Below are 25,077 nucleotides of genomic sequence, written 5' to 3'. Positions count from 1 at the left end.
GCTTTGATCTTAACAGAAATACAAGAAGTCATTACTCCTTAGGCCTTAAGCCTGCCAGCTTTCACCAAGAAAGAGTGATGCGTCCAAAAGGACACTTTTCATTAATTACCTTTTTTTAGTAATTCTGTTTTGTTGTTTTGACACTGGTCATCTGCAGTCAATGGGGTAAGAGCAACAAATGGATCCCTTGGAGCATACCATGCCGAGTACTTCCTTCTTTAGCATTTGCTGTTGTTTTGATTGAGATCTTATGTGACTGAGGATATACAGGATAGTCTTTGTAATTGTTTCTGTTCTGTTGCTAACTTGAGTATTTGCTCCTAGCTAAAAATGCAAGGGATCTGTGTGGATGTGGGTATTCTGCTTCTAAGTCCCCTGGGGAGATTTAATGTAGAACAGATTATAGGATGACTAGCTATTTCCATCAACTACGTTTCCAGACAATTAGCCCTTGATGATCTTGTATTAGAACTTTAGTGAACACTGGAATGACCAGAGAACAAATATGCAGCTTTTTCTCAAAAAGCATGCTATTTAGGCCTTGAAATGAGGAATTAACCATCTCTAGTCATAAAAAGCATATTTTTAGCAGCTCACTTTGCAGTGAGCACTATAGATCAAAATTGGGGTCTGTAATGACATTATAAATGTGATGTGTGGTTATCTAGTATTGTGTTTACTTTCAGGATTGTGCTTCACAGAAGGCTGGGGGTAGCTGTGGGACAGTGCAGAAATAGGAACTAAGAGTAGAAGGTTTGAGTTTGTCAGAAGTGGTAAATCCTTTCCTAGAGAAATATTCCACCACAGGTTTTAGAATTACAGATATTTCCTCATAGTTTCCTCATACAGAGCAAAAGGCAGGAGCGGTTATGAGGTATGTGCTAGGAACCCCCTTTGTGCAATAAATATTACCTTGCATAGCAAGGAGTGAGATATAGCTCAAGAATGGATTCTTCTCTTCCCAAGTGACACAGGAGTGAGGACTTCTTTGGCTAAGTCATGAGATAAACTTTGTCCCTGTCAGCAGTAAGTCCGTTGACTTGCTCTGTGGTTTTGCAGATCTAGGATGACACCTTAAGGGTCTGATTTGGTTTTAGAGGATCCAGTCACAGTCTAGCGTTAAAACTACTTTGTTCAGGTTTTTTGACTGCTCAAATATTGCAGCTGCGTATTTTCACTCTATCCATAAGCAAGTAAATTTGGTCACATTCCAAGGAACACTGGCTGAGTAATTGTTTTCCAGCTTCTTCAATTCTATGGGGCACTGTAGGCTTACTTGTGCTCTTCCAGATAAATCATATTCCCAAAAGCAAAATCTAGCATTCAAATGGTATCTACATTTGCAACACTCAAGCAAACTTGGTCCTTTAACTGTACCAGTGATTGGGCCACAGAGACACATGACTATCATTGCACCGTGTCTCACTGCAAACAGGTCTGGTTGCGGACAAGATTCCAAAGTGATAGAAATAACAATTTTTTTAGGCATGCAGGTGTAATTAAAAGGGTGAAGTCCACTTTTTCGAGGACTGGAATGTATTTCAAAATAAACTACTGGTGTACAAAGCATTTCCGTATGAAGAGATGCATCTGAATTTTGATTGCTACAGTGGAACAAATTGCCTGTCACTTTGAATATGTTGGAATGCAGTGTGGAAAACAAAGTAACACAAAAAATGCTTCTATAAAGTATATGGTGATATGGCTTAAACTTGGAGCCTAGAGTTTTGTCATAATACTGTCCAAATGATGTGAAAAGTAGGTTGTATAATCATTTATTGGTGAGAAATGGTCTCAGTACATTGGCTGCTTAGCCAATATACTGCATTTTCACTTCCAGTGATGCCAATTCGCAGGTGTGAGGCAAGTTTCTATTCCTACTGTTAAATAAGGGCTCAAAGTATGTTTAGTTTTTGGACGTGAAATGAGTAATGTAGTAGAATCTCCTTCTATTTTTTCAAATGGGATATCATATCTTCACAGATTTGATAATTTAAAAAAGATTTCAGGTTTTCCAGTGAAAATAAGGACCCGATTTGCCACTGGGGAGTATTTAAATTTGTATCTTGTATTAAGTAGGTCTTTCTTATCAACTCTTTTTTGGTTGAAGTAATGCTGGCAACCTAGAGTCACTGCCAAATTCTGATTTAGACTACTGAATTTTATCTAAAAGATTTTTTTTTTTTCAGGAGAAACCTCAAGTACTTCTTCCCAGTCCTGTCTGCCTAGAATCTGTAAGGTTGCAGTAAACCCTCAGGATTCTTGAATGGTAGCTACCTCCAGCCTTTGAGGTTTGGATAATGTTATTTTAGTAAGCATGGCTTAAATACTTTGGCATAAAAGTTATAGCAGTCTTGTCATCCTGTGTCTGGTCCCCCCTGCCTCAATCCTTTAATATCCAGCAAGTTGTTGCTAGGAAGGAAAAATAAATGTTGAAGACTGGGATGTGTCTCATCTTTGTGAATGTGAGCGTTAACGTTGAACAAAGAATAGTCATTCTAGCCTGTGCACTACAGCATCTTGCCACCAGATAGAGCTCATACTGGTCAGCACTATAATACAGAATCACATTTTCCAAGAGTTTGCACGTAAAGCCTCTGTTTCAGAGTTTCTAGAGGAAAATTAATTTTGAATTTAGTCTTTTAACACACGGTAAAGGGCTCTTTTTTTTTTTTTTTTTTTCCCCCTCCCCTTGTCTATTTATTGGTAGGAGACTTAAAGGTAATGAATGTCATCATGCTATAGTTCTTTTCCTGGATATGTTTTCCTGTTCTTCAGGAGAAAAATGAGATCAAGACTCTCTCTTAAGCTCTGAAGTAGTAGCCATAGGACTATGAAAATACATGGTCATAAAATGTGATACCTGAAGTTGCTGTATTTATCAAAGATGATTCTGATTCTCCTGACTGAATGTAAAATATTTTCAACTTTTATAAACATCTGTTTTCATATTGGAATTTTCATATCAGAGACACCACAATGTACCTACAAGAGGTTTAGAAATTTGCCATCCATAATCACAACAGCTTATATATACACTGTGTAAGTCTTAAATCTGCAAGTTTAAGGTAGGTAAGCCCTTGCTGCCATTCACTTTTAATGGGATTTGGGTTCTTAAGTTACTCTTAAAAAATGCATCCTAAGAGGGGAGAATTTGCAAGCATTTCTTTATGTTTAATTGTGCTGCATTATGAAAGGTTGATATAGTTTAGCAATTTATGCATACATTTATTATGTGCATGTACTGTGTGTTTGCAGTACTTCTGATTTCTAGGAAAATTGCCTGATTTTTGGTTAAACTTCTCCTTTCTTCTGCATTGTTTGTATTCAATGCTGCTTTTTTATCATAGTTCTAGGCATGCCATGATCTAGACAGCACAGAGAACATGGAATATTTTTAATAAATTTGAAGAAACCTCCTGGTGAGGAGGGGTAAGGTTATCTGGTAATGTAAAATGAAGTCTTTGCATGACTGGTCAGCAGAACCTCCTTTGATGGAAGTGGTGCTTTGGCTCTCAGGGAGTTAACAGACCATATTGCAGGCTCGTGTTATTCACCAATTAAATACCTTCTCTCTTTGAACACAGTTAATAGATTTCCTCCTTCTGAAATTCAAGCCTGTTATTGCTTATGTTCTCTCTAAAATCTATTGCTTTTCATTTCTTTCTGAGGAGAAAGAAATTTCCTTTCATTACCGTGAAATCAAAGCATTTTAAAATTGCATACTGAACATATGTAGTCTTGGGTTTATACTTTGGTTTCCGTGCTGGTCTTGGTTTAAAACTAGTCATTAATTGTTCCAGAGGAAAACTTGATATTTTTGCCTTTTACGTAAGAAGGTGTATACTTTCAGATATAATGCGTACGCAAGCTGAGCTGTACATTCAGTTGTATTTCTCTCAGTGCCTTTGACCTGTGGATGAATATTTGATCTCATGTGTGTGAAAAGAGGAATGTTATTTAAGTCAGACTGCTGACTTTTTTTATTGTGTTCTTCAGTGGAAGCACCATACTGCCTTCCCTTTGTCAGTCAGAGCAGAACTTCGTGCAAATTTTTGCTTAGTAGAGAAGACCATGCTCAGACTGTGCTTTTATGTATGCAAATTCAATATTGAAAATATATCATAGTATCTTGGGCTATGCTTGAGACGGCTTTTTAAGGTACTTTGTTTTCTAACAAAAACCCGTATCTCAAATTATGAAACGCTTCTCTATTTTGGGCCTAGTCTTTTCAGGTGAGATTATTATTGTATTCCTCAGTCCTTCTAATATTCTGCAGCATTTATCCTTCTATTTGTGATCACTAGCACTCTCCCTGCCTGACAGATGCATCATCAGTTGTGAAAAATACAGTTGCATGAGCTTCTTTTATAACTGTATTCCTCGTGAGACAAGTTCTGTCCATCTTTTTTCTTTGTTTTTTTTAATCTGGAAAATATCACCCAGAACCTTTGGGTTATTCAGAACCTCAGTATAAACTTCTCTTCTGAAAGATACAATTGCTCATTTGTTTTTTTTCCAGTTTACTGCTGTTGAACACTAATCCACTAATGTATGCTTGTTTGTTGCTGTGGTTTTGTTGTGGCTAGAATTCATAAAATACTTAGCTCTACCAAAGTTACTTAATGTTAAAAAAATCAAATGGGCATTTGCATCAGTGGTACAAGCTGGGGATTTATAGGGGAGTAAATGACTGGGAATATTTTAACACTTAAAACATTGGCATTTAAGAACTTACGTTTTCTTGCGTATGTTACGTGTTACTGCAAAATAAGCTTTCAAGAAAAGAGATTTTGGCTCTCAGCTGTTAAAATCTGACATCTACCAGAAAAGCAGTGAACAATTCCTAGGCGCTGGTTGCCAAACTGAGTATTTCACTACCTTCTAACTGGTTTCCGTGTCAAGCAATGTGGCACTTGCTGTAAACCAAAATGAGCTTTTTCCTCCTTATGACACAAGTGGTATGACATTTTTTAGTGATTTTGATTTTAATATTTTAGCATCATGTCTTCCTGTGCCTTCTTGCCAGAAGAAGCTCAGGTGCATGTGTGTGGCAGATTTACTAGGGTCACTTTTATTATTCATTCTTCTGTAGTGGAATGATAATTGAGATAGGTGTAGTTGATGTGAAATGTCATCTGGTGAAGATTGCTGCTACTTGATGCGTCCCTCTTATAAAGTCACATTTTTTTAACACTCAGTTTTGTCTAAATTCTGGACAATTATTTGCATTGTCTTAATGAGTATGTGCAAACTATTTCTTAGCCTCCTTACATGTGACCTCCCATATGGTTCTGTAATAATTAGAGTTGGATTCTTGGGACAAAGGTCCTTACATTGTCTGTAAAGCGGTCTGCGTGCTAGGAGGGTTTGTTGGCGCTGCGTGAGGCTTGGCAGCCTCAGCACTGGCAGTGTTGCTGACCCTCTCCTGGATGCTGTTCTTTAAGTTGCTTGTTTTAAAAATAACCCCCGTGTAGAAACCTGTGGAGGTGTGCAGAAGGCACCTGGCGATAACCAACACAATGGATTTAAGATGCTGATATCAGGTAGTCTCTGCAACTATTGTACTATTGTTTTGTTAGAGAATTTTCTTTCTTTACAATAAGACTCATGCCAAAGTAGCTGTATTCTGCGATAAGCAACAGTTTTGGATACAGTAGATAAAAGTAATGTGCACACTTCCCTGAACATGAATGAAGATGGGTATTTGGAGGTTATCAGAGCTGTGTGCTGAAGTGGTGATACTGTATTCGCCATCCTATGGCTCTGTACTTGACTTGATGCCTTACCTGATCCCGCAGAGGCCACTTATTCCCTCCAGAGGTCAGCCAGAAGAAATAGTTATAAAACTGGATGTTGCTGGGGACTCAGGCTATGTGAAACTATTAAACAAACTAAAAAACACTCTTTGATTTAAAATTCAAAAAAAGGTGACTTGGCAAATCATAGTTAAATGATCTGGATGTGCATGTTTATCTTAAGCTTTTCTTGCTAACCAAAATGGATTATTTGGTCTTGGAGGAGGGAAGAGGATAGTTAAATAGAAGCTAAACAACAGACGCTGCACTTTGATAGCAGTAGGAACTAAAAATCTTATTGTTGTTTTAATAGCTGAGTGTGTAATTAATCATCTCCTATTGATTTGCTCTTAATCTAGATGCAGTGCACAAAGGCTGAAAGAACTCTCATGTTATTTAGCTGCTCCTTCTAATCAGAGAGAGGATGTGAATAAGACACAGCAGTGCATTAGTAACCTGTGGGGTTGGGAGAGTCTTCTGCGGTGGACCTTTGTCCACAGATCCAGAGAACAGCAGTGATAATGAGACCTAATCTAAATGAGCTTGGTGCTTACAATCCATATCCCAGAGGGCATATAAACATCACAAATATTGATACAGGATCAGCAGAGAGCAGGAATTGATTAGTGGTCAAGGGAGCAGGATGTCCTAATTGTCTTTGGTATTGCTGATTAATTTTTGTCTGGGAAATGCGGGGAAGTGAGTCTTAAAATAGATTAAGGGTAGAAAGGGAAGCTTGCAGTAAAAAGCAAGAAAAGCCTTTTCTGTCATTCCAGCCTTTGTGAGTTATTGTTGCTATTAAGCAATCTATATAGCGAGACAAAATTTGTCTATATTTCTATATAAATAAATTTATGTATCTTGTTCTTTGGACCTTTTGTTTCTGTGGTCTATTTCCTAATTTGACTTTTTTCTGGGTTCAGTTGAAATTTGCTTTTTTTTCTCCTTTCCACTTGAGATTATATTTATAGCAAACTTTTAATCAACACCCCATTTGCATACAGCATCATGTTGCTGACCTCTACGTCGCAGCTTGCTTCTCCATGCTGCCAACCTGCCTTTCGAGAGGGCTCCTTTATAAGAAGCTGGGGACATTTTGCTTGGGTGGCTGCAGGTGCGAGGAGATACAGACAATTTTCTAGCCTAAGAAGTTTCTAGCCAAAGCCATTGTAGCAATGTACAACTATGTTCTGATCAATATCAGTGCATCTCTAGAGCAAAACCACTAGTTGTCATCACAGCAGTGGAGAATTTAGCCCTGAGTATAATCTTCTTTTTCCTTAAGGAAAGTTCTCATTTGATCTGTTCAGACTAAATCTGGAAAAGTGTACAGACTATGCTTTTCTAAACTTTTAATAATGGCATAAACCAATTAGTGTTTTGAAAATACAGAATTCCGACAAGTTGCTTCTTATGACAGGTTTCATCTATTGACGGTTTCATGGGAAGGTCAATAGTGTTCAGACTGCAAATTCTTCAGCCGAGGCAATTGAGGCTACAACATCTCATTTTTAGGAAGATGTTAACAGCCTTCTGGCTTAGCGTAGAAGGTGGTGTCATTCACTTAGTCTCTGTGGAAAGACCTAAAATCAGACAGCCAAATCATTCTTTGCTTTGTGTTCATTAATGTTTTGATTTAAACTTTGCGCTGCTGAAAGAAACCTTTAGGGATATCTTGATGCGTGTTTGCTCTCTCATGCCATTAAATCTACCTACCTTTAGCTTCTTGATTAGAGCTGGAAAAAATGGATTGATAGAATGAGAGATTTACTCTTAATTGTCATTCAAAGAGCCAGGTGTTAGGATCACACTAGGCAAAATAAGAAAATATCCCTGTCACAGGAATATGATGTACCTTTTAAAATGGTGGAGCTGTTCCCGTTCTAGGTGTTGTGTGTCCAGTTGTCTTCCCTTCTCCTCTGTTTGCCCCTTTTGGACCACACATGCCAGGAGTGTGTGCAGAAAGCTGCCTCTCTGCTCCCACCAGCAGATGGTTTGTACCTGTAACTGTCTCTTCCTTTGTTATGTGAAAACCATGTGCACTTCATCATAAAAGCCCATGTATTGCTATCTAAAATTATTTATGCTTGGATGAGTGTGTGGAAAAGAGGTAGCTGCAGTGATATCCTTCTCAGACTTGCAGAATCATGGGCAGGGAACATCACTTGAGAGATTGTAGATGTGCTGTTTTTGTCATCTGTTCTCTGCCACGAGTTGTGGGAGGGCTGCAGTCCCTTCTCGGGGAGGGCTGGTTGAAGTGATACTGGTGATGATGAGGTGGAAGATGTGGAATTGCAGCTCAGGATGAATGACCACAATTACCAGTGACTCATTGAGGCCTTCAGGGATGCTGTCTGTATGTCCATGTGCTGTGGGATGCTGGGTGGGTGAGACCAGAGTCCACTGAGCTTGTGGGCTGCTTCTTGGCATGGGCAGCAAATGGCTAGGGAGGAGATTAACAAAAGGGGTGAGCATGCAGTGAGACTTTGCCTAACTGCCTCAGCCTCAGTAACTGGAGGCTCAGGGGCTTCCTAAGCCAAGTTTGCCATCTTTGTATTTAATAGACCTCCGTGGATGCTCTTTTGGCTGTATTTTTGTATGAAGAGTCATACTCCTTTTTAAATTCGAAACATAGGAGTGAATTATCCCGCCTAGAGATGCTTTTAATTTTCTCTGAACTTTTCCTGTTGCGCAGTGGTTCACAGGCATCACAGCCATATGATTAGCCGAGGCTGCTCTTGCTTCATGTTGGTCTAATTATCTGTTCATTAGAATCTTAAGTCTTGAGCTTGAAGTGTGTAGGGTGTCTTTGTTTAAAGGGCAGTCTTCTAATGCAAATATTAAGAGAGCTTTCTGGCTTGCCTGAGTCAGACTGACAAGCTAATAATAGCCTTTGTGTTAGTCTTGGCTAACAGAGAGCATCAGTATGAAAGGGTTTTAAGGGACTGGTGTATTAATCAAATCATAGAACATAATATGCATTTGTGTGTCTTGCTGTTTTAACACTTAAACTCCCATTAAGAAATATTTTCTGAATGCAAAGGGCATGGGAGTAAAAATGGAGCTCTCCTCTAAATATACCATTGCATCCACTTGAAATTTTAAGTTAGTCTTAAATGGCCTCTAATTAATAGGATGCCATAATACAAAACTATTTTCAATAGTTGTAGTCTTGTTCAAGAAACTGTTCTTAAGTTTATAGGTAACATATCAAAGAGCAATGAGTCAGATGGCTTAAAAACTGGTGTGTTGACTATGTGTGGGGGGAGTTGTGAAGATGGCTAATTGTTGGAGCGGGCATGTTTTATTTCCCAGCTTTGCCAGCAGAGGATTACGTGTTATGCAATTGCTGCAATTTAATTACAGTGTAGCAGAGGTTTTGATATCTGCCTTTAAATTATCCCAAGGGCATCTAGGAGGAATGGCTTACTCTGAATAAATCTTAATAAACACATGACCTTATGCTGCTGGCTTGTTTTGTTCTGTGAGCACCATTTGTTCCTATTAACTATATCATAGAAGTCAATACAGCTATTCCTGGAAATATGGCAATATTGCATGAGTAAGAATTTATAGGATGGGCTCAGTATGTCATTACAACAATTGTCAGCTTCTCCTTTTTATTTATGGGAGAGCGATGCATATGAATGTACCTTTATCTGGAAAGTTTTAGGCAATTCTAATAAAAGGAGATATGCATGAATTATCAGTACATGATGTTCTATTCACTAGAGGGAGAGTCATTTTAAAAAGCCTGCTAAGAGAGGCATGGTTGCTAAGTAAGGCGAGGGTTTTATTAGACCAACTGACGTAATGGAAAAAAAAGCAGGCAAGATTTTGGGTATACAAAGACCTCCTTTGGATGTGAAACAAACAGCAGACTTTGTGCTAAGAATGGCTTTGAAACAATTGCTCTAAACTTCAGCTAAATATGTTAAATGCCGAGGTAATTTGAGAGGAAGGGGTAGCTTGCGTATGTGGGAAGGATTGCTAAGTGATGGAGACAACATGGCAATGAGGAGGAAGAGTGGCTGCTGGGGAATTTAAGGCAATCAAACTTTGCTGCCGCTGTCTTCTGTGTTGCTTCATGGTGTTGGCAGTTGCAACTAGGGCAAACTCAAGGAATGGGAAATAAGGAGCAGTATAGAACATGGACTCGCAGCGGAGGAGGAAGAACATGGGGCAATGTGGGAGGGATGTCCACTGAAAGTGTGGTTTAGGATGACTGAGAAGAGCAATTCCTCCTAACCCTGGGAGAAATAGGCATTCTATTTGAGGAGTGTGTGAGTGTGTTGCTTTCTTCGTTACTCTAGCCTGAAGAGGGTCTCAGTCTGAAGTTTGGGAAAGGACTTGTCTGCTAGCCAATATAATACAACTGCTGAATGTCGTTTACCATTTACCAGAGTGGGTATACAAGGTCCCTGTTTTCCCCTTGTGTTTTACTCATTGAGGCTAAATTTGCACAACGTCACCAGCTAGAGCAGGCTGTCTTGGGGAATTGATGATTTAATTATGTTAACAATCTGTAAGCTATTATCAAAAAATAAATTCAGTGATTTTTTTTTTTACGGTAGGGTCCTGTCTTAAAGGCAACAGACCCCTCCTGCCCCCCGCCATGCTCTGGGGTTTCAGTTAGACCCTGCATGTTTTATGCAGTTACTTTTTGGCATGCAGCAAAATTAGAATAAGGCTGGCAAAATCGGCAAAACCATCATGTGACTTTTTTTTTTTTTGACCCTCCATACCTTCTGAAGTCCTGCTGGTTTTGTAACTAGAGCTAGGTAGCAGGATGAAGATTACATATCATGGCCTTGTTATTTTAGGAATAATCAGCAGAGAACAACAATACTTCCTCTTATGAATTTCATGTGCTTCCCTGAGGGGACTAATAGCAAAGGGGGGCTCTTGGAGAATATACATTTTCCACAGCAATAGTTTAGATAAATCTTATCTGCCTTTGAATTGATGGTAAAGCTTCCATTGACTTGTGTGGAGACTGAAGTTCTTTGTATGTTTGGTTTATGCACTGTTTTCTAAGGCAGGCACTGTGTTTCCATTGCATATATATAGAGGCTGGCTATTCAGTAGCTTTGAGCTGTGGAGGACAGTGCCTATAGCTGTGAAGTCTTCAATTCCCACCCTGGTGCATCAGCTGAAATAGGGGCTATTGCACCTACAATCATAGAATTGCAGAATGGTTTGGGCTGGAAGGGACCTTTAAAGGCCATCCAGTCCAACCCCCCTGCAGTGAGCAGGGACATCTTCAACTAGAGCAGGTTGCTCAGAGTCCCGTCCACCCTGACCTGGGATGTCTCCAGGGATGGGGCATCTCCCACCTCTCTGGGCAACCTGGGCCAGCATTTCACCACACTCACTGTGAAAAACTTCTTCCTTAGATGTAGTCTAAATCTGCCCTCTTTTAGTTTAAAACCATTACCCCTTGTCCTGTCGCTACAGGCCCTGCTAAAATGTCCATCCCCATCTTTCTTATCAGCCCCTGTTTCAGCCCTGGCAGCTGCAGGAAGGTCTCCCCGGAGCCTTCTCTGCTCCAGGCTGAGCCCCCCAGCTCTCCCAGCCTGTCCTCCCAACAGAGCTGTTCCAGCCCTGGAGCATCGCTGGGGCCTCCTCTGGCCCCGCTCCAGCAGCTCCGTGTCTCTCCTGTGCCGAGGGCTCCGGAGCTGGACGCAGCACTGCAGGGGGTTCTCCCCAGAGCGGGGCAGAGGGGCAGAATCCCCTCCCTCACCCTGCTGGCTATGCTTCTCTTGATGGAGCCCGGGACACGGCCTTCTGGGCTGCGAGCGCACATTGCCGGCTCATGTCCAGCTTTTCATCCACCCATATCCCCAAGTCCTCCTCAGCAGGGCCTAGTGGGGCGGCTTCCAGTGGTCTTGGTGTAGAAAGAGCCTCTTGGGCTCCCTCACCTCAGTCATCTGTTCCTCAGCTTGTGAGGCACCGTCCTTTGTCAGGCGGTGCCTCATCTGAAAGGGTTACTGGAGGCCGCTGTTGTCGAGAGACAGCGAAGAGTGTCTGCCGAGGCGTCAGCCAAACCCTGCTCCAGCACTTAGCTCTCATTTTCTGGGAACAAAGTACAATCGTGTCTTGCGAGCTGGGTCGTTCATATAAAAATTGCCATCAGGAATGTGTTTGTGCTCATGACTTGTGCAACCAATACATTAATGAAATCTTGGCTCCATTAACATCTCTGGACCATTTGCCATTCTGAATTCATTGGATCATGATTTGTCAGGTGTTTATGGATACAGTTGTTTTTGTCAGAGAGCTGTTTGATCAGTTCAAGGTGAAAAAAGTCATAGAACTACAGTAAACGGTAATATAAAATGTTTCAAACTCTTGTTAACTGTTATACATAATATAATTTTGTGTAAATTTCTCTAGACTTACAAATTTTGTGCTAGAAACAACAATAAAGTATATCTTTTTCTTTCCCTCAAGGCCAAACGTGTGTCCGGTGTTTGAACTGGCGCTGGTGGGACACCAACAGCCATGCGTTCAAGCCTTTAGTCGTGTGGTCAAGATGTGGAAACAAGGTTGCACAGGGAGGAGGTGGTGTATGGGCTATGAGAGAAGGTAATATATTCTCTGTCACTGTAAATGAATTCTGTTATTTAATGCAAATCCTTGATAACTTTTTTGGTGAGAAAAGTTGTAAACTATTTCATCTCCTGAAATATGTGTGACTGAGTTATGGATATATTGAGTCCTGCTGAGACTTTAAGTCTGTTATTACTGAGTAGAAAATGCGACTTTTTTCTGTGTTTTGAGTGTGTCACGAACTTCTTGGCTGGCTTTAGATCACAATTTTATATTATCAGAAAATGTTCCCGTCTCATCCTGTTTCAAGTAAAGTCTAGCTGTCAAGTCATCTACTTTGAAAAATTGAACTTCTTTCTATTTCTGTCATATACTTAGAACTGATGGGAGATCTGACTTCCCCAACGGCTAAAACGAAAATTGATTGCAAAACAAAATTACTCACCTTTGACTAGCCTGAGTACAACTTCATCAGAAAATATGTGGATGTACTATATTAGAGCTATCAGGATGCTTTTTGCTATATTTGCTTCATTTTTAATGAGAACTACTGATAGGGTCTGAAAAAATGTATAGTAAATGTGATGTATGAGTACAGCTTGTTACTGATGAGATGTGAGTAAGTGGAGTAGGAGTTGTGACTGTTCTCTTATTCTCTTCAAAGGTCTGGGTACTACACTGTTTACAAGCAGGTGTACAGAATGGAGCGTCAGACCGTCTATAAGTGCTGCCCTGGATGGGTCCAGCAGGACCCGAATGAACCTGGCTGTTTGCACTGTAAGTTGATGGCAAAACGGTGACAAACCAGGAGAGGTGATATCCTTAGGCTTTCCTTTCCTGCTGATGCTTACTGCTGGAAAGATGGATTTTGTTTCTTGCTACTTATAACTGGAAATCCCAGTTATAAAGAGGTAATCTGTGGGGCAAGAAACTTGTTTTAAAAATACAAAAGCTGTCATATGTGAAAGTACCAAGTATCTCTAATTTTAATCTAATCAGTGGAAACTGAATTTTTGATTGTAGTTGTTGCAGCATTTTTGTTCCAGCCTGGCTCTGGCAGGCCAACCAATTTTATTGCTGTTACCCAGATTATGAAAAGAAATCCACTGTAAGGCACTTGTTTCTTGGACGTAGCACTCGTTACAGAGTCTGACTGGTTTTGGCTTTTTCACTGCTGCTTGTTGCCATTGAAGCAATTGTGTTTCTACCCTTCAGATCTCCATCTGATGAAAACCCGTTCCTATTAGTAGTTTCTAATCATGATTGGATGTTTTTCCTAAAAGATGGAATTTAATTTAAATGATAATGAAGCACTTTAGCCACTGTTAACAAGACATGAGTAGAAGATGGCAATTTACTCACTATTTAGTTTTGTTACTCTTTTGTTAGTAATTGTATTTTCTGTATGAAAGTTAGCATCTGTTCCTATGGGTTTTTTTTAATCTTCATACCAACTTGAGGGTTGCATTCAGAAAGCTTGCCTTTATGATTGTGTCTTTGTATTTAAAAAAAAAAAGAAAACAAGCCTGTGAGGTATTCCTATTAGTTTCAGTCTGAATCTACATATTTAGTGTGCACCTGTTTTCTTGTAAGAAGTCAAAGATATATTTGCAATCTGTATTTTAATCTCTGGTGTAAAGGAATTTAACGTGTTTGAACACCAGTGGCAACATGAAATTATTTTCTTCCTGAAAGAGCAGTGCAGACTTGCTTTGAATTTTTTAAGGCACCAAAGTGGTTGAATTATTCCTTTATATTTGATACTCTTTGCAAGTTTGGCTCAAGTATGTGGAATTTAACTTACTGTAAATAATGTTCTGCATTGGAGGAAGGGAAGTATTGTAATTCCCTTGGACATATAGAACATCTTTTAGTACACCAGTGTTTCTTAACCATTGCTGCATTATTTTCTAGCAGTACATGTCTTTCATTCTGAATTCAGGTAGTGCTTTGAGTCCTAAGAAACTGTCTTTTGCCTCTGAAGCATCTTCAGGTTAAACTGCACTATCTTTGTCTTATTTTCACTGAAGCTAAATTGCTTCATATTAACATGGTAGTTATATCCATGATAACAAGTTCTATTGCAGTCTAACGTTTCCACTTAAATAAAAAGCTGGATTTCTTCTTATTTGGAAGTCTCTGTTACAGCAGGACTATGACAGGAAGAGGGAATTCTGGAGGATCCTTGGCACAAAACCAACAAAACGCCTGTTTTATTCTGTTTTTGTGTACTAGCACTGTGCACTGTTGGCACTTGCTTCAATGGAGGGAAATGTTCTGAAGGAGGATCCCAGATGTGCCAGTGTCCTGCAGGATTTCAGGGGTCTCGCTGCCAGTATGGTGAGTCAAATGTGAATTCTCAAATTCATCTGGTGTTTGGGTAAAATACATGTTTAATGATATTTGTTAAAGCATTAATATTTTATTAATGTTGACTTAAAGTTGCCTCTGCTGTACTCCAACTGGTTATTTGGGTATTCTCTTATTTTTTGGAATTTGCCTTTTTTGGTATTGAATTTTAAGAAATCAAGATGAAAAATTAATTTGGTTGATGTCAGATGAGTTTCTGTAATGGATAATACAATTGACTATCAGCAGTGGTGTCTGGTGGAATATCTTTCTACTGCTTTTGAACTGGCACATTCTTGCAGCACTCTTGCCAAACTTCTCAGCATTGCTTTTGCCCTTGTGAGAGTAAATTCTGAATGAAAACAGGTAGGGCAGTAGGTAAAGAATGTAGCAAATGAACCAAATGTATTTATTCATGGGGTTTCTTTTGGTGCATCTGAAAGTAGGAAGGCTGGTTTTACAGATTGCTACACGGTATTTCCTAGTATTCTTGAAATAATTTATGCACCAATCTTTCATTTCAGTAACTGTTCTAGCATATTATAGACTAATTTCTATGCAACTTAGATTATCACCCACTCTCAATGGGAATCTTTTTCTCTCATATGCTGGTTTACAATCTGATAAACCCACAATGGGTTGTCTTGTAATTTATGTGAAATAAGGCCATCACATACTGTGTAAAGCTCTCCAAAATTACAGAACTGCATCCATTTGGCTTCTTGGGGGGGGGGGGGAGCGGCAGGGGGAAGTAATTCCTTCAGAGTAGGCTGTGATTGGGACAAAAGATTTCTTTTGTATTAGACAAATGATAATTTCCTTTTCAACTGAAGCACATTGTGTTTTGTTCAAAGAAAGGCAGATTTTTGAATATTTAGGGGTTTTGCTTTTAAATTCTAATATGTTCACATCTTCACCTGGCTTGTCCGTCATGAAGTATAAGGGAGAAGGAACATAACAGCTGTTTACAACAGTCCCTTTAAGAGCTGAAAAGCTAAGCTCTGTACTCAATACGTGGCTTGTATCATGCTTGCTTCATAACCTCTGTCATATTCTGATCTCTGGGCTCAACCAAGGCTTGTGCGGTGGACTGGGTCTTGTGTGGCTCACTGCACCAAAGCAGCTGTGTCTGTATGGGTAGCAGCTTCCCTCAGCGAAGGTAATACAGCAGCTGGAGTTGCAGCAGGCATGGTAAGTGGGAAATGCAAAAAGTCAGCAAATGGTGCAACAGGGTTGTTTTCCTTGACGCCTGGTCGTAGATAACATTCTTCATTTATGAGCAAGCATTTAAATAAAGTGCAGATCTCTTTACAATGAGACTTCTGATGACGTCAGACCACAGTGTGCCAACATCTGCCTTCAGACAATATTAGTTCAGTTAAGCAGACTCCAAGGCAGATGCTGTAATTGTGTATTTCTTTACCACCCATAGAAATAACAAGTTTATGTATGTAACTTGGTAGCAACCAGAGTAACACCAATGTGGGTTGCTTTGTTATTGACTTACAGCAGACCTGCTGCTCCAAGGTAAGCAGGATCAGGATCTCTAAGGAGCCCATATAATAAGCTTTTACCAAATGCAACATAAGTCTCAGCAAATTCTAAACTGTCTTTGGTAGTCTTTTGAGTCATCTTCTGTTGCCTGGAAAGACCTACAGCACTAAGGCATTTCCGACAGGCAGATTATGTGGGTGCAGCATGTAGATAGCACAGGTCAGATTTTCAAACGGAAATTGGATTGTATGGTCTCTATCTCACAGGTTGGTGACTGCAGACACTGTAAAAACAATGTGAGGTATCCTGCAGTTCTTGCTCTTTGCAGTTGAGCGGAACTTTATCTTGGTGGTTTGTCTGCTTTCTCTTGATTCCTAAGGTTTCAATGGGATTTCAGTAGTCATCGTTTTCAGGTTTATACAGTAGCTGCTATCACAGCCTGGCAGGAGTGAGTTTATAAATTAAATTCTGAAGGGAAAAACCTTCTTTCAGAATGGGTAATTCACCTGACTAACAAAAGCAAGGTAATTTAGAGGCTTCTTAACCATTGCAGGTGTCTCCAGTCAGATGCTTGTGAGTTTTGTATCGTATTTGTTGCAAGCAAGGCTAAAGAAAATGTACTGTGGAACTAGTAGCTAAAGCCTCTGTTTTACTGTCTGTTATTAGAATATTACTGTTTAAGTACCTTGAATTTAGTTTGTCTGCATTACTTAATGGTAATATATTGTGCTTTTAAATATCTGTCCCCTCCTCCCTACTTGCCTGTGCAACCTTACTGTAACATAAACTGTTTTCCTTCCAATGCTTCACCCAAAGGAAAAGGAATCTCTCCTGGAAAAGGAATCTCTCCTACCAGCATCTTTTGCTTTGAGGATTTGGTGGAACAGATGAGTGCCAGGAAAACCATGGTTTATGGTTTTGGAACATGTGCTAGAAAGTGTTAGTGGAAAAGCTTATACTCTATGTCAGGCGGTCGAAGTGAACAGTCTTTGGCACAGAGGCACGCTGCCTTGTACCTCTGTGCTTCCTCCCTCGATTCTCTTCAGCAGGAGTCTTCAGGTAGCCCTCCTGGGGGCTTTGCAGGGGAATGGAGGCTCTAGTTGGGTACGAGACCACAAACTACTGGCTGAAAGCTGCCTGTTGGGCATCCTTGGTTGTAATCCTGGTTTCGGTCACTTTTTGGTGTTGTGGCCTCCTGTCAGTCTCCTGACAGAGGAGGAACTGTGGGCATTTCATAACTGTACTTGCACTCAATTGAGCAAAATCGCTGCATATATCCCATTTTATATCCTCCCCTCTCCAGCCTCTTTGCTTATCTTCTTTCTGTTTCTGTCATTCAGCGTTGACAGATAATTCTAAAGTTTGTGCTGTGGCTTTCATGATCTCCCTGCTGGGCACTGCAATCCACAGACAATAGACAAGAAATTTTTATAAAAATATTATTAAAATCAGTTACTCTAGAAAATAAATGGGGACATAAAACTCCAGAATCTTCTAATCTGGCTTTTCCTGTTTGTTGCGTTTATATTTGCCTTTAAGTTAGTAAGTAGGTCAGTCTCCTGGAAATCAAGTTGCTACATGCTTTGTCCTGGACTGTCCTGCAGAAAGTTTGTGACATCTTCGAGAATGACTTATGACAGCCCAGTGCATCACAGCAATCTATAGCAGAGTTGATTATTCACAGCTAGCATGATCGCATCTAATGACTTTTTAAATACATCATGTGGTGTTTTAGCAGCCTGTAACACAACGCTATTTCTGCTTAGACGCTGAAAGGGTTATGATTCCTGTAACAAGCGATGTAATTGTGACTAGAAACGCATTACTGCATCTCCTGTATACTTCGCTCCATATTTTTATTATTTTACCCACAAAAGCAGCAATACAAACTTGGAAGAAAGATTTATGAGTGAAATGGTTGAGCTCTTCATATAGCCATTACAAGGATTCAGTAACAGATTGAGCTGTCTCTTTTATTGTCTGCTGCAATTTGTCTTGTAATAATAGACTTATATCAATTACAATGTGAACTTGCAAGCTGTATTTCTATTTTTTTTTAATTTGTTTGGAAGTTGAGATTCCCATTTCTCTTGAGCCCAGTGAAAAGGAGGGAAGACTTCTAACAAAAAAGAGAAACAGTAAAACCCCGTGCCAAGAATAAAATCTGCTGCAGTGCTGGTTTCATTGTTATTCACTAGTTGTCCTGGTAATTTTATTCAAGGCCTGCTAGCCACCTGAGCTGGACATGGAAGTAAATTAATTTAATTTAGCTTGTTTAATTCAGCCCTGGGACTTGTACTTTGACATGCAGCTAGTGAAAACATTCCAAATTCTACAAACGAGTAACTTTATTTACTCCTCGTGTACATAGAATTGCTCAACGCAAAATGAGGGGTTAGTTTTAACTTTTAAACATTTTTTCCTCAAACATCAAGTTATTGCTGGTTTTACCAAGTGCTTCTTGCTGCTTTTAATACCTAAAGTAAATGCAAGAGTAAGGACTGAACAGGCTTTATAATTACGTGCCTCAAACAAAATCCCAGCATTATAAAGGTCTTGCAAAGGGCTGCCATAGTTGGGAAAGAATAACTACAATTGAGCATCTCTGAGAAGATGGATTTTCTTGGAAGATGTTTACAAGTAGGTGAGGAATGACCAGGGCAAGCTTGACATGATGTTTGTCGTATTAGCTTAATCAGTGATTTGAAGAAAGCTGAATACAATATTTCAGTGTTTAACAGGTTGTCAATATAATTAAACTCTACACTGTAATGGTTGCTGTAATGCAGGTGGAATTTTAAATTCTTTTACATGGGCTGATGTAGATTACTAAAGATTGCGTGCTTGGGAAGCATCTACCACATCTTGAGCAGCAGTGGTCTGCTGAATACAATACTCGCCTGATATTTGAGATAAGAGCTTTGTTTTTCACCTGCCACTGACCTTGGATACGAGTTCAATAACTTCAGCAAATTATACCACTATGCCTCAATTTCTTTGTATATGAAATGTTGATAATGATAGCTCATTCCTTCGTAAAGTGCTTTGAGACCTAAGTAATTAAGCATAAGATAATAGCATTGGAATGTGTGTATATAAAGGCAAAATGCACACTGCATAGGTAGCTAAAATGAAATGCTTATGAGAGATATTCATCAGTTCATTGACTAGCTGTCAATCTCTTCCTTAACTGTGGTCACACACTATTAAGATACTGAACTATACAGAGATTCTAGTAAACAAAAATTTCAGCACCTTCTAGTTCAGGCAGATCAGAGTTTACACTACAGAACTACTTAAAGGTGATTGTGGTTTTTCGTTAAACTATTGGTTTCAATGGCATGAATTCTGATGTATCTTCTTGCAACTATAAATACTCCCTCATTCACTGTATGAAAGAATTTCCCTACATTTTCCTCTAGGAAATATTTCTTCCTGCAAAGAGTTATTTGATAAAACTTCTGAGTAATGTCCTGTCTGTCATTCTGATCTCTTGTAGAGATGCATATTTTCTTCTTTGAGATTGAAGTCCTAGACAAACCTTACAGGGCAATATAAATCCATGAAACAGCACTACGAATTTTCATTCTTTGTAGGTCCCTTAACATAGCAAGTGGCAAGCTTAACTCCTGTGGATCTGTTGCCCATAGAGATGTCTTTAGTTTTCATGGACCTTTGTTTTCCAGAGGAACTAGATAATGTTTGAGCATTTGTGAGGGTAGATTAGTTATTAACGTGCTTATGCAGTGCTTCTGAGGGCAAGACCCTCACTGTTGCTGGGGGTTCTAGCACTTTGTTTTCATATTTTTGCTGAATCCCATGCAGTTTTACCAGAGACAAAATTTTTAACACGAAAATTCTCTGTTAGCCCATAAGGAGAGTGGAAGAGGATGGTGGAAAGATAATTTGTGTTCAAATTGCTCTAGTTTAGTGCATGCAATCTCTTTAAGATTATCAGGTGGTTTTTGTGTCCTAGCACAGTCATTCTCCTCCTGCAAATAACTCCGTCTCATTAGTGAAATGCTAGTGGCAAGGGAAGTAGAGATGACCAGTTAGGCTGCTCAGGATAGAAAGGTCCTATCCTCTGGTAGAAAGAAACTTTGTGGTCATCCTCCACTCCTAGTGGGACCTAGTCTCCTGTTCCTCCTCTGCTCCTTTTCAGCTCTCCCAAAAAATGATCCATCAGTCCTGTACCTTTTTCTTTGGCTACCATATACTTCTGTTCTTGTGATTAAGAAGCTGGCTGACAGCAAATATAAAGGTGTAGATGCGTTTGGTCCTTTACATGGCAGTAAAGGAGCACCAGTGTCATGCGAGCTCTTGTCAGGTTGAGAGCATCCCGTTGGCTTGATATGTGCTGAAGCACTTCAAAGTTGTGCAGCCACTTGTGCGTGCATTTGGGGCTGTGGTAGTGAGCATTTCTTTTAGCATTTGTCAAGGTAATAACAGTGCTGTTGTACTAGAGTATCCAAAATCCTTCCAAGTAGTGAAATTTGAAAACACGAGTGTGATTTAAACAACAAACACAGCTGACAAGGTGCGTTGACATGTTTCGTCTCATCAGAAGTTGAGTAGACTCAGGCACTTCCTTTCTGTTTTGTCTGAGCCCCGCAGGAACAGCGTGAGGCAGTTCCATATGATGGTGCTTTACTGTGTTTACTTCTTATATGGCAGGTTGGTTGTGGCCAGCAACTAATGCCTGATGTTGTGTTAAGGAAGTAGTCACCGCTGACATCTCAGCCAGTTCAAAAGCAAATTGTTTTAATTCAGTGACAGAGCAGGCAGTCTAGGTTTTAAACAACCTTAATATAAATTGGTTGTATTGTAAATGCAGATGCCCTCGATTTACATCAAGTGAACCAAGAATCTGGTAAGTTTTTCTTTTTGCACTAATTCTTTCCAACATTGAAGATTCCACAGTTCCTTAACGTTTCAAAAGGCTGTTTCAGGTGATTTTTATGCAGCTTTAATGGTGTTCTATTGCCTAACATGCACTTGAAAAATCCCCCTTGTTTAACTTACTTTATATGTTTTTCTATTTGCATGATTTTGTATTTAAAGTCCTACTTCGGTTGGCTGGACAGCTCTGCCCTTGCTAAAACTGCTAGATGCATCTTTGTAGGGCATAGCAAGTTGTATGCTTAACTTGTGTAGAGTGGCCCTGTGGGCAAGAAAGCCAACCGAAAAGGACATCTAGAGATCTGCTCAGTCTAAAATAAGGATGACCTTTTCAGATTTCCCCTCATTAACTAAGGAAAAGTATCTTATTTCATATGAAGACACTGCTGTTATTACTGTGTAAGTCCTCTTAGTCTGCACCTCCTCGCCTTCCTTGATACTGTCTATAGCATGCTGGCATCAGGTGAGTTCATACCAAATGTTGCCTTTGTATTTCTGGGTGTAATCCTCGGTGCTGTCAGGGCTAAATGGGTCTCCTGATGCTTCTCATGCAATCTGTTTCTTGGTGACCTTGGATACTGCTGTCGTGGCACTGTGTGTTTCTGCTTCAGGTAGGGGCTGTGAAGCTTCACAAGATCTACAAATCTGGTTTTGGCCCTTCCAGAAGCAATATAAAAGCTTGACAGCACTAAAGCTTCCTTGATGGCACAGAAGTTCAGAGAGGGCTTTCTATAAGCACAGAGGCAACTAAGATAATGCTGTTCGGGGGAGAAAAGTAGAGAGGAAGGTATGAATGATGAAAGTATGCTGTCCTTGCACTTCAAAAACCCTTTCAGGTCTCGTATCCATTCAAAAACATGGCTTGTGGCATTCTTCAAAAGACAGACAATACTTGCATGGTTTGGAAGAAAATTAGGGCAGGAATCAGCTAGAAATAGTGGGGTGGGGATATTGAGCTCTGTCAAAGTAGCTTGAGAGTTCACAGGAACAGTTGAGAAGTATAGGCACAAAGCCAGCTCTTCCCTTGGACTGTCATAAGAGCTTGAAACTTAACTTGGTCATTTTTAGTAACCGGGAAGCAGCAGTAGGCATGTACAATTTATTTAAGGAAGTAATTTAATGTGCTTGGAAATGGTGGATGACTTTTGTTTTGGCTTTTTATACTGCACAATTTTAATTCTTGCTTTGTCAGGAGCAAATCTGGATAAAAATTTGGTTTATAAAGCATTTGATAGAAATCAAATGCTTTAACCACACAAAACTGCCTAATCAAAAGTATTTGCAAGAGAAAGTATGCCAACAGACCTTTGGTGTTTAAAATTAGTATATTAATCAGAGCAGTTATTTATAGTTAGTGAACTGAATTGATTGGGGTTTTTTTCTGTGGTGTCCTACACTACTTAGAACCAATCGATCTCATCCTGTCTTACTTGTAGGAAAAAGGGAAAAACACTGGTGTCTTGCTCTTTCAGTCCATAATTAATTTATCAACTTTAATGAAATTTTAGCCATGGTAAAGTCTTCTGATGTAACCTTTTAGCAGAATCTGGTCTCACTGGATAGTTGGAGACCTTCAGCACTTCAGTGATCTAATTGCCTTGAAAAATAGGAGAAATAAATATGTGCTGGTTGATTCTTTCCATACCCTTCCCCCAAGCCTTAATGTAACATATAAATTTCACATTAGATTTTTAAATGTTTTAAAAGGGAAAATAATACTATTTAAAGTATTTAAAAAAAAAAAAAAAAAATCTGTCCATAATGTACAATGTCAACCCCTGCATGTAGGTCTATCCAAACAGTCATCTGCTGTCATTGAATAATGCATTCTGGGTTTGGTCTCATGGTAATATACTTTAGTCTGTCTTCTGTATTCTGCACTATAGCAACTGATAGGTATCCTGACGCTTAAAAAAGATTGTGGTTTGAATAATAAATTATAGACATATATAGTCACAAATTAATACAGTTGTAACGTTGGACCTAAATATAAAATGACACAAAGCTGGAGCTGATTAGAAAACCATGAGAAAGAGGAGTTGAATGTTCTTCTGTGCAGAGACTTGCAAAAGACAAATGTAGTGCACAAAACACTGCAGAAGGTCCAAGCTATCTATAATCTCTCAAGACAAGAAGTTATGGTTAAGATAAAACGACGTTTTCTGTTCTAGTGATGGATAACGGTTGATTCAGAGACTAATTCCAGTTGCAAGCAAGATCCTGTGAAGGATGCAAAAAATCTGGAAGCATGACTTCCTCCAGCCTCTCCATTCTTTCCTCTTTGCCCTTGCCCCTGCATTCACTTCTCTCATCACACACACCTATTCTTTGCCGGTGTCAGCTATATGAACACTTTTCAGCATCGATAAGATATGAACCTCTACAGATAAAAAGCCCGTTAAAGCAGCCACTAAAAAGCTAGGAGGAATAAAAGCTTTGTCATTTTAAAATGGAAATGGTAAAACACTGATTGAAAAATCATGCCTGGCTCTCACCTGGATATGACAGGGTATAATAATCAGCCCATCTTGCTGAAATGCTCTTGAGTGCCTGGGCTTCACAGCCATTAGCACAAAGCGACAGGCAGACAGACGGCAGTAGTGAAACAGCAAACAAATATGTCAAAAGTAAATGAACCTAAGAATAACCACTTGAGAGCAAATTCACCCTTATTGTCTTTGGTACAGAAGGCTGTTTACTTTGTACCTGCTGTGAAAAGTAAAAGTAAAAAAAAAAAAGGGAAAAAACCTTGCTTTCTAGCTGCTAGCATTTATTTGTTGTTGGTTCAGGAAATGTGGTAGCAAACCATAGCAAAGATGAACATTGTGCAGAGATGCTTGTGGGTATGGTTTTTTTGGTTTTTTTTTTTCTTCTCCCCCCCCCCCCCCCCCCCCCCCCGCGCTTATCAAAAGGTTAGTGAGCAGATCTCAGGTCTCTGGAAACATCTGGGTTCTGTTTCATGACTCCTGCTGGTATCTGTGACCGTGGGCAAAGTTATTTGGGTATCCAGCCTGCCTGCTTCAGTGCAGTGCAGAGGTATCGGAGCTGCATCATAATCAATTAGGTCAGGTAATACAGGTGAGTTTAAATAGCCCATGGTACTCGGGCTAGACTTTTGCCAACACCCAGGTCATGCAGTTTTTATGTAGCCTTGTATGCCACTCCTATATTTAAAAAAAAAAAAGTCATCTAGGTAACCTAGGGTTTTAACTGTTATCTGGCAGAGTATCCACTGGACTCTTTTAATCTTTATTGTTGTTTTGGGAGGTTTAAAGAGTGAATTTTGAGATGGTTGCTATGCATCTCATTCTTCTCTCAGCAGATAGCTCTTCCCTTTCTTTAACCTTCTTGTGCTTGGAGTTAGAGGTCAAGCGCTTCTGTCTTCTGTTGTGCTTTCTCACCTGCCCTCAGAAGTGCTCTGGCTGTTGTGTGTTTCCAAAGAGGTACAAATAATAAGAGAACTCTTCATAAACAAAGCTCTAGTGACTGTTGCTTTCTACTTCAGTGGCATTAGTCTAGCATGTCGTTGCTGATTGCTTTTACTCCGTGAAATGTTTTTGAGGCATTATCATTCTGACGTTTCTTATAAAAGTGAAGAAATGAAGCCTTCTTGAGCAGCACTTCAATGATTATGACTGAGAAAGTAAAATTTAGGTAGTTAATTATTTTTGCTGACCTAAATACTTTGTTGACACATGGCTATGAACGGTTTTTGACTGTGAAAGAAAAAAGTATACCTCTAGAAGTATGTCTGCTTTAAGACACGGACGATGAGCTTAACATCAAAGGAAGGCCTGTGGTTCCTTTCCTGGATCCTTTCCAGCCCTTGCCTGCAATTGTCTCAACCTGGATCTTGACATTTGCTTTATTCTGGTGGCTGTTTTAAGGAGTTAGATCTGTTAATGTGTATCCTGTCATAACTCTTTCCACTGGAAACGCCTTCTGTCCTGTGCCTTTTGTCTCCTTGAGTGTCCTCTCACTGCTT

General features: G+C 39.6%; 1 protein-coding gene across 1 annotated transcript in view; it reads left to right on the top strand.

The window, feature by feature from the left end:
• LOC309408032 (uncharacterized protein) overlaps window positions 1-25,077 on the top strand; it is a gene marked incomplete at both ends in the record, with an annotated part of 202,120 nt that overhangs the window by 1,716 nt on the left and 175,327 nt on the right. The window contains 3 exons of the mRNA XM_082003741.1: window positions 12,252-12,386; window positions 13,015-13,127; window positions 14,586-14,690. Of these exons, the coding sequence (XP_081859867.1) occupies window positions 12,252-12,386; window positions 13,015-13,127; window positions 14,586-14,690 (353 nt within the window). The remainder of the gene's footprint in view (window positions 1-12,251; window positions 12,387-13,014; window positions 13,128-14,585; window positions 14,691-25,077) is intronic.

Source organism: Phaethon aethereus (genome assembly GCF_964289735.1).
Source record: "Phaethon aethereus genome assembly, chromosome: 9".
NCBI classification, from domain to species: domain Eukaryota; kingdom Metazoa; phylum Chordata; class Aves; order Phaethontiformes; family Phaethontidae; genus Phaethon; species Phaethon aethereus.
This window is presented reverse-complemented; position numbering and strand designations above follow the sequence as displayed.